Source organism: Syngnathus acus, chromosome 24 (genome assembly GCF_901709675.1).
Source record: "Syngnathus acus chromosome 24, fSynAcu1.2, whole genome shotgun sequence".
Lineage (NCBI taxonomy): Eukaryota > Metazoa > Chordata > Actinopteri > Syngnathiformes > Syngnathidae > Syngnathus > Syngnathus acus.
The window spans coordinates 4,839,195-4,856,384 of record NC_051108.1 but is presented as its reverse complement, the minus strand read 5'-3'; the positions used below and the strand labels follow the sequence as shown (position 1 = coordinate 4,856,384).

Sequence of the window (17,190 nt, the reverse complement as noted above, 5' to 3'; positions counted from 1 at the left end):
ATCAAATCATTCTCCATTTTATCTTTTTTATTTCAACTTCAGACGCAACAAATTACTTTAAAATAACAAAATAATGATCCATAGTCTTTTTGATTCATGATTCATAGTCTTCAGCGGGCCACTTATGATTGATTTCATGACACAATGCTTCGGGCCAGTTTAAATTTAGGAATTTGGTCCATATATAAAGCGCACCGGACTATAAGGCGCACTGTTGGCTTTTAAGAAAATGTTAGGTTTTTAGGTGCGCCTTATAGTCCGGAAAATACGCTATATATGTTATTAGCTTTACATTAATTCATTCGTTTAAATCTATACTGGGCAAACAAATAAATATGGTGAGCTACTTCATTTTAGGTGTAGCAGTTTCCAATGTTAATCATAACTCTATTGACATAGCATGGATATGTCAATTTGCTTATTAAATTTAAAACATAACAAATCTAGATTGGGATTCCATCCCTCATAATCATAGTTCCTTATTTATTCATTTTATGTATATTTTAATAGATAACCTCTAACCAACAGTATTCAACTCAGTTTGACTCAAAAAATGGTGTCTATTTTTTTTTTTTTTTTTAATATTCTTGATACATCACAATTGCCTTATAAAAACTATACTCATGTTTACTCTAATTGCTGAGAATGTGCTGTTAATAGTTAACATTACTTGGACTGCAAGATTTGTGAATAAAATAAAAAATGAACAATTAAGAAAACAAAAATAGGCTGTGAATACAATTAAAAATGAACAATTAAGAAAACAAAAAATAGGCTACTGCGAGCTTCGTGAGCTGAAGCGCAACCAGCCAAATTGTGTACACACTAATAATTTGAACTTGTGTTGTATGCTGCTCAACCTTTGTATCCATAGTTGGTCCAGCTACGATAAATAACAGTAACAGTGAAAAAATAAATTGCTTATAAAATTCTACAAAACATAAATGCAATGCGAAAAACAATTATTATTCTCTTCGGAACCGACTGATGCTTGTTTTGTATTTTCATCAAACTGCTTGTTCATCAGTATGGTGAGTTCATTATCAGAATTGAAAATCATTGTAAAGTATCTGTTGTCATTTATGTAAACTGTACTACAATCAATATTAAATCACAGTTAAGTGATTTTGTGTTTGTGTTTTGGGTTAGGTGACCACCTATCATAGTTTGACAGAACAGGAAAATAATTTATGTTTATCATGTACTGCAAATTTAAAGCGATGCAACTTTCTTTGAGACACACACACACACACACACAATTGGGCACCATTTTTGGCCTTTTATTGATATCATATTTGAACAAACTCGTCCGATTGTCCTGTGTGTGAGTACCACAAACATGCAAGTACCCCAACTTGGCCTTTTAACTGCTCACAGCTTTAGTTTCAGCAGATAAATGTCAATAGGTATGTCAGGTATTAATTGTGGTTTGCCCTTTTCAAATTAGTGCTGACAAACGATTATATGTATTAAGGGTGCTTGTGTGGTTGCATAATTAAGACATTCTTGGTTACAATTATGTTGTTTTCACACAGCTTTTTTTTGTTTTTTTTCCTTTCACTTGTGAGTTATAGGCCAGTTTCAAACCTCCCATTCATCGCAAAACTTCTTGAAAAAGTAGTAGCGCAGAAGCTTATTGATTACATGGTCGCCAATAATCGATATGAATCCTTTCAGTCTGGTTATAGAGCTAATCATTCCACTGTGACAGCACTTGCTAAAGTGAATAATGATCTCATAGCTATGGATTCAAACACTTCATCGGAATTGTTAATACTCGATCTTAGTGCTGCCTTCGACACTGTAGACTTCGATATTTCATTAGAGCGTCTTAAAAGTTGTGTTGGTATTTCAGGGTCAGTACTAGACTGGTTCTATTCCTATCTATCAGACAGGATGCATCGAGTGGTCCATGGCAATACGTTCTCTGAGCTCTATAATGTGGTGTCCCACAGGGATCGGTACTCGGACCAATTCTATTTAATACTTGTATGATTCCGCTTGGGGACATAATACGTAAATATAATATTAGTTTTCAATGTTACGCGGATGACACCCAATTATATATGCCGTTATCGATGACAGATCCGCGAGACTGTTGTAATCTTGAGGCGTGCCTTGCGGAGCTCAAGCAATGGATGTCTCTCAACTTCCTTCGTCTTAACCCAGATAAAACTGAGATGTTAATAATCGGTCCAGCTCGTTATCAACACTTATTTAAGGAAACCACTATAACTATAGATAACCGTACTATCACTCAGAGCGATACTGTAACTAATCTCGGGTAATATTTGATTTGAAAATTTGATCACATTACCCCAATATTAGCCAACTTACATTGGCTCCCAGTCCATTTAAGATGTGACTTCAAGGTTCTTCTATTAACCTATAAATCATTGCATGGGTTAGCGCCTTCATATCTCGTCGACCTAGTTGTTCCTTATGTTCCGTCTCGTAACCTTCGTTCGCAAAACGCTAGTCTTTTAGCGACACCGAGGGCCAAGAAAATGTCTGCAGGGTCTAGAGCATTTTCTATTCGGGCTCCAGAGCTTTGGAATGCCCTACCAATGGATATTAGAACCGCTACCTCAGTAGAAACATTTAAGACACGTTTAAAGACTATGATATGGCCTTTAATTAACCTGTAGTGGCCGATTCGGCTGGAGTTTGTTTTCGCTCCCTCTCCCCCTCCCCCCCACCCCTCCCCGGCTGGGGAGATGGTTCGGTGACACCCAAGCTGACAGCAGCTATCTAGATTCTCGTGGACCAATTCAGGATGAGGGAACTGCAGCTTACCCTCCTCGAAGACACTGCCAGGACAATCGAGGGCACCTCCGGCAGCTCTTCGCTTTGACTTGGACATCCACTTTTTCATTGATTTTCATATTACGTATTTTATGTGCCCTCTCTGCATCCATTGCAGCCTGGTGATCCTGAAAGGGGGATCCTTCCATCTGTGGTCCCTTCTCAAGGTTTCTCATTTTTCCCCTGGTAGGGTTTTTTTGAGTTTTTCCTTGCCCTTTTGGGAGCTTAAGATCAGGGGATGCTTTGAGAATAATCGTCAATTGTTTGTCTATGTGCCCTTTGAGACTGCTTGTGATTTAGAGCGATACAAATAAACTTGACTTGACTAGAGTTCAGAGCGGGACTGAGAACACCGTGTGACTGTCCTCACTTGACGAAATGAAGGTGGAATGTTTCCCCTAAAGCCTTTCCTTCTTGGTCCAGTTTCAGCAGATAAATGTCAATAGATGTGTCAGGTATTAATTGCGCTTTACCCTTTTCAAATTAGTGCTGACAAACGATTAAATATTATTAAGGGTGCTTGTGTGGCTGCATAATTACGACATTCTGGCTTACTATTATGTTCGTTTCACTCGGTGGAAGAAAATGAATGGCAAGAATAAGGAAAGTTTTTTTTTTGCTGCACTCAAGTGCTGCATGATAATTTTTTACTCTAAAATTTTCAGGGTCTATGTTTTAATGTTACGCCTCTGGCAGAAATCAAATAAAGAGATGTGAAGAGAAGAAGCATGCAAACAACTTCATTTTAATACAAACGTTCTCTCACCATGTCGCCCTTCACTTTTTCCATAAAGACAATGTTGCAAGTTCTCCTAATAATTGTGTAAGTGACATCAGCACTGTCTGTCATTCACAATCGATGCTTTACGAGTAGCTTGGCATGATTTGACGCTCAAAAAATAGTCCATGATGCAAAATAGGCCCAAGTTAAACAAGTGCACACCTACGCGATCATAAACATTTTGTACCAGCTCTTGTAAGATCCAAATGTGTTCGCTCCACGGGTGGTCAGTGTGTGACCAACCCATACCACTCACCAGCTTTTTAAAACCACCCATCTTCAAACTTGGCAAAACTACGGTGTACAACGTGAGGATGGAGGCCCCAAGTGGCACCTCCAATTCATATTTTGTCGTACATATTAAATTTTACAATATCGCTATACCGTATTAAACAACCATATTGCATAGCGCATGTTTTTTCAATATCGTGCTCCCCAATTTCTCAGAAAGGTTCGTAAAAATGTAGGAAGCGTGAGAAAGCCTTAAAATATCTCGCTATAATAAAATTCAATATGTGGTTGCCATTTTTCATCGTAAGGGTCAGGACAGGCAATAATTCACATGTTGCAATAGATGTGACCGAAGTGAAGTGAAGACAACAGAAAAAGACTAACTGGGTGTGTGTTGCGTGTATTCAAGTCTAACAAATAGCTGAGACAATGCTCAAATGAGTTGACAGTTATCGACGTCTGTGCATTTGAGGTGAAGGTGGATGAGGTATTATCTCATATACAATGCAAACTTTGGCATTGCAATAGTAAGAAACTCTGAAAATCCAGGGTCTGATAGACCGATTTGCTCAGACTTGTTGCTATTTTCTAAGCGGAGAAAACAAAGGATTGACCATTGTAAAACATTTGCAGTTTGCCACGAGGTGTTAGCGCCAGGAAATGAATTAATTACAATTAACACATAATAGGGTCTATTATGTCTTGACATTTTGGCCTTAACAGGAAGACCAAATGGGTGTGTGCGGAGGCATTCAGAGTGATTGTATTCAGTTTTAATCTTTTTCTTGGCTGCCATGATGTCTGCGTTTTTGGCGAAGGTGGACAAATGCTCAGTTCATCATGAGCTTGCAAGATGCTTGCCGGGCATTTCGGGACTCAATCGCTCTGCTGTGAATGCAAAAGTGAATGTAATCACATGCTGTTCAGTTACAAGTAATTTCATGTTAAAAAGAGAGTTGCTACTTACTTGCTAACTTGTGCACTCGATTCCCAGTTGGGCTGCACAGGAAATATCATCACAAAGAAAATTTGGAGACTGACTTCTCCTTTAAATATAGAAACATTAAAAGCACTTTCCTTGACTACTACTTGTAAGGTAAATGCAATAAAAAATAAATGCTGGTATGCGTAGCTTAATTAATCATTTGTATTTAATTCTCGTTTGGGTACCACACAAGGCTTGCACCACCAAACCATAAGAGTTAAAAAATATAATAATTATAATGATTTATACTTTGGGGGGAAAAAATGAGCTAATAGGTGTCCATTGGTGGCAAATTGTGAATTTCAGGGATCCATTTTATGTGTAACTCAAATGAATCAATTCCTGTCTCTGCATTGACCATCGAAACATCTTTTAAAATGCAAACATGCTAACGTAGTATTTCTGGGATGTGTACATTTGAGGCTCAAAAAAGTTTATTAGACATGCAAGGCGTGATGTGTGTACACGGATGGGCCTTTTTTTTTTTTTGGACTTTCATGAGAACATGAGTGTTAGAAAAATGTATATATATGTTATCATGCGTTCTCTAATCAATGCTTTACTGCAGTATTACTGCAATATATGCTTGCTGTTTGGCCTTGCTGTTTTTATGATGTACCACAGAAGAGAAAAGTTACGGCTGGGTCAGGAGAGAGGTTACAGCTGGGTCAGGCAGGACCAGCTGACAACTCAGCAAAAAGAAGACATCTACCGAGACAGTTCCTTTCTAACAAAGACCACTTTGTTAAACAACATGCCTCATTGCTGTCTTGCACCTCAGATGAACCTACAAGTGACCATCATTGTCAGGGTTTTCCAAACTATCTTAATCGTAGGATTATGTCGGAATGTATGTATCCAGTAATAAATAACCTAGCTTGTCCCATTCTACACAATGTCGTAAAGCATCCCTTGCTATGTTTTGACTAGAGGTCAAAGGTTTTCTTCTCTATCCAGGCCACTCAAATTCCTCTTTCCACATGTTCTTATCAGTATGTAAACACCTAGTGATTTCTTCCTTACGAGGCAAAGCCCACACGCGTTCCCCCTCCCCTTTTAGGGGCTTTTGCCTCACAAATGTGGGTAGGGCAAATCCAAATAAAAAGAGCGGGAGTGTACACAGATATATAGTGCAGTGAGATTGTTGTGAAGCTATCTGTACTGCACTCCTCGTGCGAAAACACTTAATATTCTGTCTCACTTGTGGTTTGTTTGCTGTTGCTCTTCTCTTGAAATTTGTTCGGTCAGCGAAAAAACCTAACAATGAGTCCGACCTTTAATTACGTCCTTCCTGGTTTCAAGTGAAACACAATGTTCCTTTCTTTTCGTTGCTTGTTGCTGAGTCAGTTAAGGTTAGAGTAATTTTGATTGTCAACTCCACTTGAAATTAAAAAATTCCATTGATCCCTTTGCAGTCATGAACCAATTGTCATGCTTCCTTCAGCAATGTGTCCATGGCCCAACCCTGCTACAGTACCAGATAAATTCGGCAACATCTCCAACTCAAGCATCAGTTCTCCACCGAGAAACACTCGCAGCTTTCTTCCAGCTGGTAAGTAAATGGACGCATACTTGTTCTGTTGATTTATTAGGCAATTCAATTGGATGGATGAGGGTGTCGGCGCTCCACCAGTGCCCATCTAATATTGGCAACTGAAATGATGGGGAGGACAACCATTTTTTATCTGCAGTAATTTTACAATTCAGAAACGCAATTGTTCGATTGACTTTTCCAAATTTGCTCCGATTTAGTTTCTGTCAGTGTTGAATGAATATTGTCATCACATTGCTTGTTTTTCTTTGTATGTTTTTCAGTCATTCAGATACTTTGGTAACTCTCCATCCACCATTCCATTTAAAGTAAGGATGTTTCTGATTGACTGATCAAAATGTCATGCAACTTGGAATGACCGCTTTGTTTTCTATGATTTTTGTAGCAACAAGATGCAGAAGTTAATTCTTCTAGCAGGTAAGGTGCACCAATGAAAGTAATATTTTGAAAAGTTTCGACAAGCTTGTTTTACATAAAAGTTTTAATATATGTCAATTTTATTTTATTTTTTTACAAGGCCTGTGTGCCATCATTGCTGACACATGTAAGTTCATGTCTTGTGATGATTTGTAGATAGCAGAAAATCTTATATGATCGTACAAACTAATTTCCAGCTGGTTATTTTCATGTTTTAGGTGTGGCATCCAAAAAACTGGCGTGCGTGTATCAGAGCACCTCGGATCAAATTGGCGCAAACCCATTTGATATTTTGCGTGACATCGATGCTCAGCTGTGCAGCCAAATCATCTACAGCTCCCTTAAGCCTACGCCGGTTTCCCTGACCTCTTGTGACGAGAGCAAGTTTCAAGCCTTCGCTGAAATAAAGAAAAGGTCTGAATCTGACCACCTTTTGCTTTATTATTGAATATGTTGAATAATAACAAGAAACATTTTTGTTCCAACAGAAATCCAGAGCTTCAAACCTTTTTGGAAGTCGATCTGTCTACTGCTGGAAGCCAGATGTAAGTCACAAAACAGATTGAGGCCTTCTTGTATTCCAGACTTGCTTGCTGTCCGGGCAGATCAGAAGTCGCTAAACAATAAATTGAATTGTAGTAATAAATAATAACGAAAACAAAACATTGTTAAATTTCCTTAAATCAGGGGTGTCAAACTAATTTTTGTCACAGGCCGCATCGTAGCCATAGTTTCCTTCGGAGCGCCATTATGATTGCCACCGTCTTCTCTATACAGTATAGGCTACAAAACAAACTGATGAGTAAATAGTTTTGAAATCAGAAACTGTTCAAATTTCTTAAAAACATGAATGGTAATAAAAACTGCAAGCAATATCTCCATTTAAAAAAAAAAAAAAGACAATTTGTCATTTTAATAATGCAATATTTGTCTTCGCAGGCCACATAAAATGATGTGGCGGTCCGTATCTGGCCCCCGGGCCTTGAGTTTGACACCGATGCCTTAAATGATGTAATACTGTATGTTTTTAGAAAGTACACTAATATACAGTGCTATTTTTGTTTATTAAAAAAAATACATTTTTGAAACGGATCAATGGCATTTGCATTGACTTCAGTGGGGTTATAGATGATTTGCGAGACAAGCGTTTTGAATAAGTCACGGAACTAACCGGAATATCAAGGAACCACAGTACTTAAAAGAAGACTTGATTGGAAGCACATAACACGTGCTGTGCTTCAAGAAAGCTCTCTCTTTTTTTCGCAGATTCACACCACCAAACCGGCAGATTTTCATCGCATCTGTAATCGACCATTTGGTCGCTGGGAATTTTGATGGCCTAAACATCAAGTGGGTAGCTGAGGCGATCAGCAGTCAACCAAACATCAAGCAACGCTTCAGTTTCTTCATACAGGTTTTTGATCTTGATATTGTTGTTCTATAAATGGGAGCAAAGACTTAACGACGGTGTTCTGCTGAGCAGGAACTGAGACGCGAGCTGGGCCAGCGACAGCTCAGTCTAAGTATCTCCGCTGCACAATCTGACATCATCCAGAGTTATGACTTCTCAGAGCTTTCCAAGTAATCACAAATATCATTTTTTTGACAATGCTGCATTTATTCCAAGACGGGCAATAACTCAAGTGTGTTTTACCCACAGATACGTGGACTTCTTCTATGTGATGTCCTTCGACCTTGACCGACAATCGTCCAGTAATGGTCAAGCACAATTCCCTAATGCGGTAATTAAGCACGACTATCAAACTTTATCCATAATTCAATTTTTTTTACATAACATTGTGGCCTGTGTCAAATTTTAAAATAATGTATAAATACAATTACATTGAAAAGCTGTTTGTCCTTCATTCAGCCTTTTTAGTATACCGTTTTTTTCCGTGTATAATGCGCAAAATTTAACTAATTTATTGTCCTAAAATCTGGGGTGCGCATTATACATGGGTACAAATTTTTTTAAATTTTTTTTTTTTTAAATTTTTTTTTTTTTTTTTTTTTTTTAAGAAAATCATGGTACAACAAAACCAACAACAGGACTGACCGACAATAGTGTGTTTGTACTGTGCTCTGGTCATTTCGTCAAAGAAGGGATAATAGTCCTCTTCTCTTCTTGACTGACAATGAATGTGATAGTTTAATACAATCAGCAAATAACAAAATGCGTATTACAGGTAATATTTTATTTCACAACACTTTGCCATGTTCCTTTCGTCTCTGCTGTTCACTTCAAACACGCTCCATACGAACGCAATGCTCTCGTATCAGACGCTTGCTCGATCACCTGCTCGTTTGCTGTCACAATGTACCCTACACAAATCCGAAACATTTGTTGCGGCTCCGAGTCACGACGAGGGGCAAGTTTTGGTTTCCAAGGGTGTTTTTATTCCTCTTCAACGTCTCTCCCATACAGAGCCGCCTTTTTCACATGTCCGCACGTCACTTTCCTCTCTTTTCATCTGATTGCGGTGGTGCCTTTACGGGCAGTCGGAGAAATCAACGCCAACAAAAAAAAATACATCCAGCCTAGTTAAGACCATACCAAAGACTATAAAAATGGGACCCATTGCCTCCCTGCGTGTGTGACGATCATTGGGACTTAAAAAAAAAAAAAAAAAAAAAAAATTGGGTGCGTATTATACATGGGTACAGGCTTTTTTCCAGCATCCACATGCCATTTTTAGGGTGCGTATTATACATGGGGGCGCATTATACACGGAAAAAAACGGTAAATCACTGGCTGCTAAAACAAAATGGACAGCGGGATGTTTTTTGGACAACTCTTGCCTGAGAATTCTGAATTCTGTTCTCCTGGCCTTGTGTGTTTTCCTTTTATTTTAGAAAAACACGATGCAGTTCTTTGCCAACACAGGTGTTCCAAAAGAAAAGTTTCTCATGGGAATCGCTTCGTATGGTTATGGATCTAACCAAGCGATCATTCCCAAATCTGCGGTAAAATCACATGACACTGGACCATTCAAACCTATGATAAAACATGATGTCCAAAATTCAATATTATATACCGTAATTTTCGGACTATAAGTCGCGGTTTTTTTTCATAGTTTGGGTGGGGGGGCGACTTATACTCAGGAGCGATTTATATACATATATATGGATTTTTTTCACTTTTTTGGGCATTTTATGGCTGGTGCGACTTATACTCCGGTGCGACTTATAGTCCGAAAATTACGGTATATATTATATTTGAATATTTTAGGAATCCTCTGATCCACGGAAGGAAGTTTACTTTGACAGCGCTGAGACCATTGAGGCTAAGGTAGTCAAATATCAAGTATTTTTATTATTTTTTTTATCCCTCATTCTGCTGTTAAAGCTTTTTTTTTTTAATTTGCTACCCATCCAGGCCAACTTCATCAAAAACAGTGCGTATGGAGGTGTCATTGTCAAGGCTCTGAACCTGGATGACTTCAATGGAAAGGGTGGTAAAGGGAACTATCCTGTCATCCAACATATCCATGACATAATTCTTGAATAGAAAGCTTCCCTTTCTATGATGACGTGCACTGCGGTGAAGGAGCATATTACTTATATAACACAGGGGAATGGTTTCATAATTTCACCCCAAAATTTCCTTGTCGTACGAATTGGATACATAATTTTGGTGATCAAAAGAATGGATACAGTTATATTCATTGATTGGTGGAACTACTGTCTTAAGTCAGACTTAAGCGCAAACTGGCTTCAATTTTCGACACGTAACACATGATCAGGCCTCATTCCAGTTTGTGCTCACCAAAGTTTGAGGGGGTATTTTGGGATTATTTGTGGGTTTTATTAATGGTGACGTTAATCTACTGGTGATAATGCGATGTGCACGTCTGTTGTTACCATACAGTCATGATGATCTTCAGCTGTTTGTGTGGAACAAAATTCAATAAAATGTCTCAGTTGACAACAACACTTGGATTCATGATATGGCAACAAAAACAATGAGATGGAAATGAATATAAACTTGTGATGCTTACCAAATGTAAACAATCGTGTACATGGGTGGTTCTCAGAAAGTATGGTTCAAGAGTTTGGTATGAGAGGCCAAAAATACAATACAATAAAACACCATACCATACCATACCATACAATTAGCGCATTTCACAATGGCTGCAGCTGTACATCTAACAATGGGACAACCATAAAGACAGTAAATTAAAACAAATTAATATACAGTAGTAGAACAATAACAAAAAAGTCAGTTGAAAACCAATAAAATGGGGTCTTCAAATGAGTTTTAAAACTGGACAAAGAGGGTGATAGCATTTTAGGTACCTGGGAATTCAAGCACTCAAGAAAAGTATTCAAATTTATTATCTGACCAAGACTGATCTTGACAACCATAACATTAATTATTGTTGTAAAAATATTAACTTTCAATCGAGTACTGTATGTTTTTTGTTTTTTTTACAATTTGTTTAGCTTGTTAAAAAGAACACAGCAAAAAGACAAGAATATCAAAACTAAAAAAATAAACCGAAACTTGGCTGATGTTGTTCCAATGAAGGAAAACATTATTCTTACATGCATGGAATCTTAGATAAAGAAATGTTATAGATACACATGGAGAGGATTATTATTGTTGTTTTATTTTTTTAAGCAGGATAGTTAAAATCATATCAGATGATGTGCAGTGTCAACAGAAACACTCGAGGCTAAGAAGGTGTGTAAAGTATTAGTTATCCATTAAGCTCCGTTATGGCGAGCAAAGTTCCTCCGCAGCTGATTTCTTCATGGACAAGATATTTTCACAAGCGTCACAGAACCAAGTAAATAACGATGGGCTTTGACGTGTGCTGGAGGAAGATTGGATTGTTGATTGTCATTTTGGCAGTTTTAAAGGTAAATTTATCTCAATTATAGTTGCACCCAGAAAATCATCAATATTGGACTTAAACTGTTTTATTTTTATGCTAGGTGCAGACTGCTCCAGCAACAACAGGTTGGTTCATGACAATGCAATGATCAAGCCCTTCAATGTACTATCCATACATTTATTTTTCAGATGATAATGCAGATGATGGTGAGCTCAGGGTTGATATCCCAGACATCAATAAAGGTAATCGCTTCCAGTTGTTCAATATAATTTCTGTGGCTGCAAGCGTTGTTGATTGACATCATTGCGCAACATTTTTAGACTTGAGGCATCTTTTTGAGGGAGACATTGCTGGTGGTGATGTAAGTATATTGTCGCTAATATGGTTAAAATGAAAATAGAAAGCATAATTCTCGCTTTTTGCATTGCAGTCCACCAGAAATGCAATCCTTGATGAAACAAGGAGATGGAAGTTCCCCATACCTTACATTTTAACAGATTCATTAGGTATGTTGAGCTACTCAAACAATACTAGAAATATTTCTTCTGATTTAAAATATTATAATTATGATTTCCAATGTTGTAGAGTTGAATGCTAAAGGGGTAATACTCCAGGCTTTTGAGGAATACCGTTTAAGATCTTGTGTGGACTTCAAACCTTATGAAGGAGAAGCAAGCTACATCTCTTTTACAAAGCTCTCTGGGTAAACTATATAACCTTTGGGTCATGCATTTAATCATCAAACTGCTAAATGTTGTGATAAACTAATACTACAGTACGAATAAGATTTTTAGAATTTCCCCCCTTTTTTAAATTTAGATGCTGGTCGTTTGTTGGAGATGATAAATATGGACAAAATGTGTCGATTGGGGCACGATGTGACACTAAGGCCATTGTAGAGCATGAGCTCCTGCACGCTCTTGGCTTTTACCATGAACAGTCACGTTCCGACAGAGACGACTATGTCAACATATGGTGGGACCAAATTGAAGAAGGTATGCCCTTTAGTTTGAACAGAAATTTCAATTTATCAATGATTTTGCAGTATTATTGCTTTGAAAGTTTTTTCTTGACACCTCTTTATTTAGCCAAATAAATACCGTATTTTCCGGACTATAAGGCGCACCGGACTACAAGGCGCCCCATTAATGCAATCACAATATAATAACTTGAAATAGTGAAAACAATATATCAGTAATGTTAATATCACACAACACACAAAATAAACATGTAAAGCTTACTTTACTTTTACTTTAATTAACTTTTATGACACAATGCTTCGGGCCAGTTTAAATTTAGACGCGGGCCGCATTTGGCCTACGGGCCGGAATTTGGTCCATATATAAGGCGCACCTGAGTATAAGGCGCACTGTCGGCTTTTGAGCAAATTTGAGGTTTTTAGGTGCGCCTTCTAGTCCGGAAAATACGGTACCACAGTTATGCGTCAGTTTGTGATTGTACTACATCATATATTATTGGTGAGTAAAAAAATAAAAATCAAATAACCAATGTTATTACTTCACAGGAATGGAGCACAATTTCAACAAGTATGACGATGACTTCATCACTGATCTGAACACCCCATATGATTATGAGTCCATCATGCACTACAGGCCGCTTTCCTTCAACAAGAATGAGAGTATCCCGACAATCACTACCACCATTCCGTTTTTTAATGATGTTATCGGACAACGACTGGATTTTAGTGCTGTGGATATCACGAGGCTCAACCACATGTACAGCTGTGGTATGTCTCTGCTCATAAACCTTTGACGAGATAAGAGTCATGTGATGCAGCGGACTTAGACCGGCATGGTATAGATACGTATATAATATCATTTGTCTTTTAATAGCAAATACACACACACTTCTGGACCAATGTTCTTTCGAACTGAACAACATCTGTGGAATGATCCAGAATGAGAATGACAATACAGACTGGGTCCAGACGCTGAGTACTCCTGCTGACCCAGATCAGACGCTTGCAGGACGATGCAAGGGTACAAAAATGTTTTGGGCTCATCTCAATTCAAATTGACACAGTTCTCACAACTTTTTTTTTTTTTTATGTCCACTTTAAGATTCTGGCTACTTCATGAAGTTTGACACTTCTACTGGTAATGCTACAAACAGTGCCTTATTGGAGTCTCGCATTCTTTATCCCAAGAGACATGAGCAGTGCTTGCAGTTCTTCTATAAGATGAGCGGAGTAGCAGGGGACAAATTAGTGATTTGGGTCCGGATGGACGATGGAACTGGGACTGTTCGTAGTGTCAGGAAGATCCACACCATCACAGGTATTGGATTTTATGGTGTAGAAAATGATGCATAAATCGATTTAACTTTGTTTACTTCTTAGGTGACGGAAATGATGCCTGGAAAATAAGCCATGTAACACTCAAGATGTCACAAAAATTCCGCTATATCTTCCAAGGAATCAGAGGATCAAAAAGCTCGTCTGGTGCCATCTCTCTCGATGATATCACTCTTAGTGAGACTGTTTGCCCCAATGCCATCTGGCAAATCCACAACTTTACTGGACTTCTTTCCAGCACCCCACCTGGCAGTCCAGTAAAAAGTCCATGCTTTTACAACAATGAAGGCTACTCGTTTGGGATAAGCATTTACCCAAATGGAAAAGACAATGTCTACCAAGAATACGTGGGTTTGTTTTTCTACCTTTGCAGTGGTGAAAACGACGTAGTGATGCAGTGGCCGGCCCAGAATCGACAAGTTACATTTGTCGTCATGGACCAAGATCCTGATGTTAAAATGAGGATGTCCTCGACAAGGAGTTTTACCACTGGTAGGCTAAACTCACGGGCATACTGCCATGCTTAGTTGGTTTCTCAAAAACAAAGATTTTTTTATTTAAAGAACTTGGTATACAAACATAGATGACAAATATTTTAATCCATTTGCATTTAATGTGACAATGCCAAATTACTACAAATGAGTGGTCAATCAATTTCTTGCCATTTGTAGATGTTGATGAGCGCTGGAGCAAACCAACAGCTACGTCTGGTGCAGTGTGGAATGCTGATTGCAACTGTTACCAGGGTGGAGAAAGAGGCTGGAGAACTTTTATTTCTCACAAGCAAATCCACAAAAGGAGCTTCATCAAAAACAATGACCTCATCATTTTTGCTGATTTTAATGGTGATAATCTCAAACGTCCACTGTTTTATTATTTGATGCTCTAAATCTAAATCAAACTCATTTTTGTCGCGGGCCGCATTGTAGTCATAGCTTCTTTCGGAGGGCCATTATGACTGTCAACCCAAATAAATGTATGAGCACCTCATATTATATACAGTAAAAGCTACAAAACCAACTGACAAATAACTCGTTTTCAAATCAGACGAGTAAAAACTGGTCAAATATTTAAAAAAAAGATATTATTAAAAGTGAAGACAATTTGCAATTCTAGTAATGACATGAATTTGATGCACAATTTGTCTAATAATTAAATAATTAAAATAAATTAATATCAATTTTATTCATTTGTCTCAACAGATCTGACACATTTAATCAAGACTGAAGTGCCTGTCAAACCTCTCCCACTAAACAAAGATGCTAAGAATCCAGCAGAAATGAATTTGGGGGCTTCCAAATCTGCTTACCCAGACCCTTGTCGTCCCAACCCTTGTTTGAATGGTGGTGTGTGTGTGGAGAGAGATGGAACAGCTTCCTGCAGGTGTGTAAGCGATTTTACGGGGTGTTTTGAAAAGAAAAAAAAAATCCTGGATATGATAATGCAAATCATTATTATGAGCGATGGTAAATGTTTGATCCGGATTATTTCTATACCGTCTGCTTCTTTTCAGGTGTGCTTCAAGTCAGACCTCTCTCTACAGTGGTATGAGGTGTGAAAATGTGAATATAGGCAGACGCATTCTGCAAGCGTCTGACACTGAGCGTGAACTCCACGTGCCGATGATCAAAAAGGTGCCCTCCCATTCACCAGCATCAACGCCAAGTCTGTTTGTTGTCTCAACTGTTTGGATAGCAAATGTCTTCCTGATGTAGACCACCAGTCCAATTTCAGATCAATATATCGTGTTCAAAGAAGACAGATGTCCAATGTCCATAAAAAATGTCAACTATAGGAGTCCTCATCCTGACACTGTAACTATTCTGAGGATCAATTTCTTCATATGATTACTGTAATTTGATAGTAATAATATTAGTATTTTCAGAAATTGTTTGATAATTTAACTGAATTTTTGTGTAGTATTAAGTGTTGAATTGACTTTACTCATGTTCCAAATATTTTCTACGTATGAAAATACAACCCACAATTTTGGTCATATTAATAATATCTTTATTTTCTTTAAAAATAACACTTTTTCAGATGTGGACTTGCTATAAAAAATAAATCTGAGTTTATTAAGAAAAACTACATTATGCATTCGTTTGTTGTAACGCGTCACATATATGCCATTAAGTTTATTCAAGTAACTTTTGGGATAAATTGTACTTGCCAAAATAGTTTTGATGCAACATATCCTTTTTATTTTTACTTGACTATATATACGTAAAGAAGTCACCTTTGTGTTTCTGTGTGTTTCACATCTCCCACTTTCTTGTTTTATTGTGTTTGTGGCATTGGGGGAAGCTGTTGTAAAACCCAGCAAGAGATAACCAAAACCTTGCATCACATTTGATTGACAGTTTCTATGTGACATCTTGAAGGAGAAATATTGGTTTGGTAGTGGATTAGTTCCTTATAAAAATGAAATGCTGTCTGCCTGTGCCAACCCTTCTGTCATGAAACATGCAAATTTTTAATGGTGCTTTGGTAGTAATGGAGAGTTCCACCCCCTGATAAATTTGTATCAAATTTGGATGCACAATGCATCCAGAGTAAGTTTCTCTTCACCTGTTGCAGCTGAAAGGTAAGAAATGTCCCTCAGATTTTTTTTCTCAAGCATTTGTCGTGAATGCCATTTAAATATATATACCTTAAGTTAAACCAGTCATATTTATCTCTGACAACAATGTCGAGCTCAACTCAAGTATGAAGGAGGCTACACATTTTTTATTTAGTTTTCAGAAAAGTAATTTGCTTTCATTCATTTAAAATGTAGAAAAATGGCAACACATGGAATTATGTGAAACGTAATCATCTTAGTCTTGCGAAACTACTTTATCAACAACAGTCACCTAAATTGTTTTCCAATTAACCATCGCGCAAAAATTAATGGTACTTGATAATTACACCATTTGACTCACTTATCCCTTTTTTGGTGGCTTACACTTTGTGTACTTTAGTGGCCCTGTGTTTTTCTGTGAGGTTTTTGTTTGCGTGCTACAGTGGGGTTATAATTCTGACGTAAATGCACATTATTATGAAAGCATTGTAAAATTCATGAGAGAAAATATGCAAAGTTGCTGGTTGACGGTATGGCCTGCTAAATTCAAACTTTGCGGTATCACAGCTATGGAGAGGAGTAAATGTGGCATTGTTTCAAAAAGCAGTAAAACAAATCGTCACTGTTCTGTTTAAATATTATACCACACTGACATTATACTTGCAGTAGTACAAATAGTTTGTAAAGCAAGTGATAGAATTAAAGTT

At 37.6% G+C, this 17,190-nt stretch overlaps 2 protein-coding genes across 4 annotated transcripts; both read left to right on the top strand.

Annotated features, from left to right (window-relative positions):
• The first annotated feature begins 6,285 nt into the window (after positions 1-6,285).
• LOC119118092 (acidic mammalian chitinase-like) lies at positions 6,286-10,702 on the top strand. Of its 2 annotated transcripts, XM_037244843.1 has the most exons (12): positions 6,286-6,354; positions 6,618-6,662; positions 6,740-6,771; positions 6,872-6,898; positions 6,990-7,185; positions 7,260-7,316; positions 8,038-8,185; positions 8,255-8,352; positions 8,432-8,513; positions 9,625-9,728; positions 9,994-10,060; positions 10,148-10,702. In XM_037244843.1, exons 3-11 carry the CDS (start codon positions 6,747-6,749, stop codon positions 9,998-10,000), a joined length of 744 nt encoding a protein of 247 aa, XP_037100738.1. In that variant the 5' UTR covers positions 6,286-6,354; positions 6,618-6,662; positions 6,740-6,746; the 3' UTR covers positions 10,001-10,060; positions 10,148-10,702. The 2 variants fall into 2 exon arrangements, with proteins under 2 accessions (XP_037100738.1, XP_037100739.1); XM_037244844.1 differs by lacking the exons at positions 6,286-6,354; positions 6,618-6,662 and having other exon boundaries at positions 6,726-6,771.
• A 761-nt stretch (positions 10,703-11,463) lies between these two features.
• On the top strand, positions 11,464-15,682 carry mep1a.2 (meprin A, alpha (PABA peptide hydrolase), tandem duplicate 2). 2 transcript variants are annotated; one of them, XM_037244842.1, is made up of 14 exons: positions 11,464-11,634; positions 11,710-11,734; positions 11,798-11,851; positions 11,930-11,970; positions 12,040-12,115; positions 12,195-12,312; positions 12,429-12,604; positions 13,135-13,356; positions 13,463-13,582; positions 13,691-13,906; positions 13,969-14,415; positions 14,595-14,768; positions 15,126-15,306; positions 15,437-15,682. In XM_037244842.1, exons 1-14 carry the CDS (start codon positions 11,572-11,574, stop codon positions 15,636-15,638), a joined length of 2,115 nt encoding a protein of 704 aa, XP_037100737.1. In that variant the 5' UTR covers positions 11,464-11,571; the 3' UTR covers positions 15,639-15,682. The 2 variants fall into 2 exon arrangements, with proteins under 2 accessions (XP_037100737.1, XP_037100736.1); XM_037244841.1 differs by having other exon boundaries at positions 11,467-11,634; positions 13,463-13,609.
• The last annotated feature ends 1,508 nt before the right edge of the window (positions 15,683-17,190 follow it).

Coding starts and splice junctions, on each gene's coding strand:
- mep1a.2 (XM_037244841.1), top strand. CDS start 11,572: ATGGGCTTTGACGTGTGCTGGAGGAAGATTGGATTGTTGATTGTCATT. Junction 11,635..11,709: donor TCATTTTGGCAGTTTTAAAG/GTAAATTTATCT, acceptor TTTTTATGCTAG/GTGCAGACTGCTCCAGCAAC. Junction 14,769..15,125: donor CATTTTTGCTGATTTTAATG/GTGATAATCTCA, acceptor TTGTCTCAACAG/ATCTGACACATTTAATCAAG.
- LOC119118092 (XM_037244843.1), top strand. CDS start 6,747: ATGCAGAAGTTAATTCTTCTAGCAG. Junction 6,899..6,989: donor TGCCATCATTGCTGACACAT/GTAAGTTCATGT, acceptor TTCATGTTTTAG/GTGTGGCATCCAAAAAACTG. Junction 7,186..7,259: donor TTCGCTGAAATAAAGAAAAG/GTCTGAATCTGA, acceptor TTGTTCCAACAG/AAATCCAGAGCTTCAAACCT.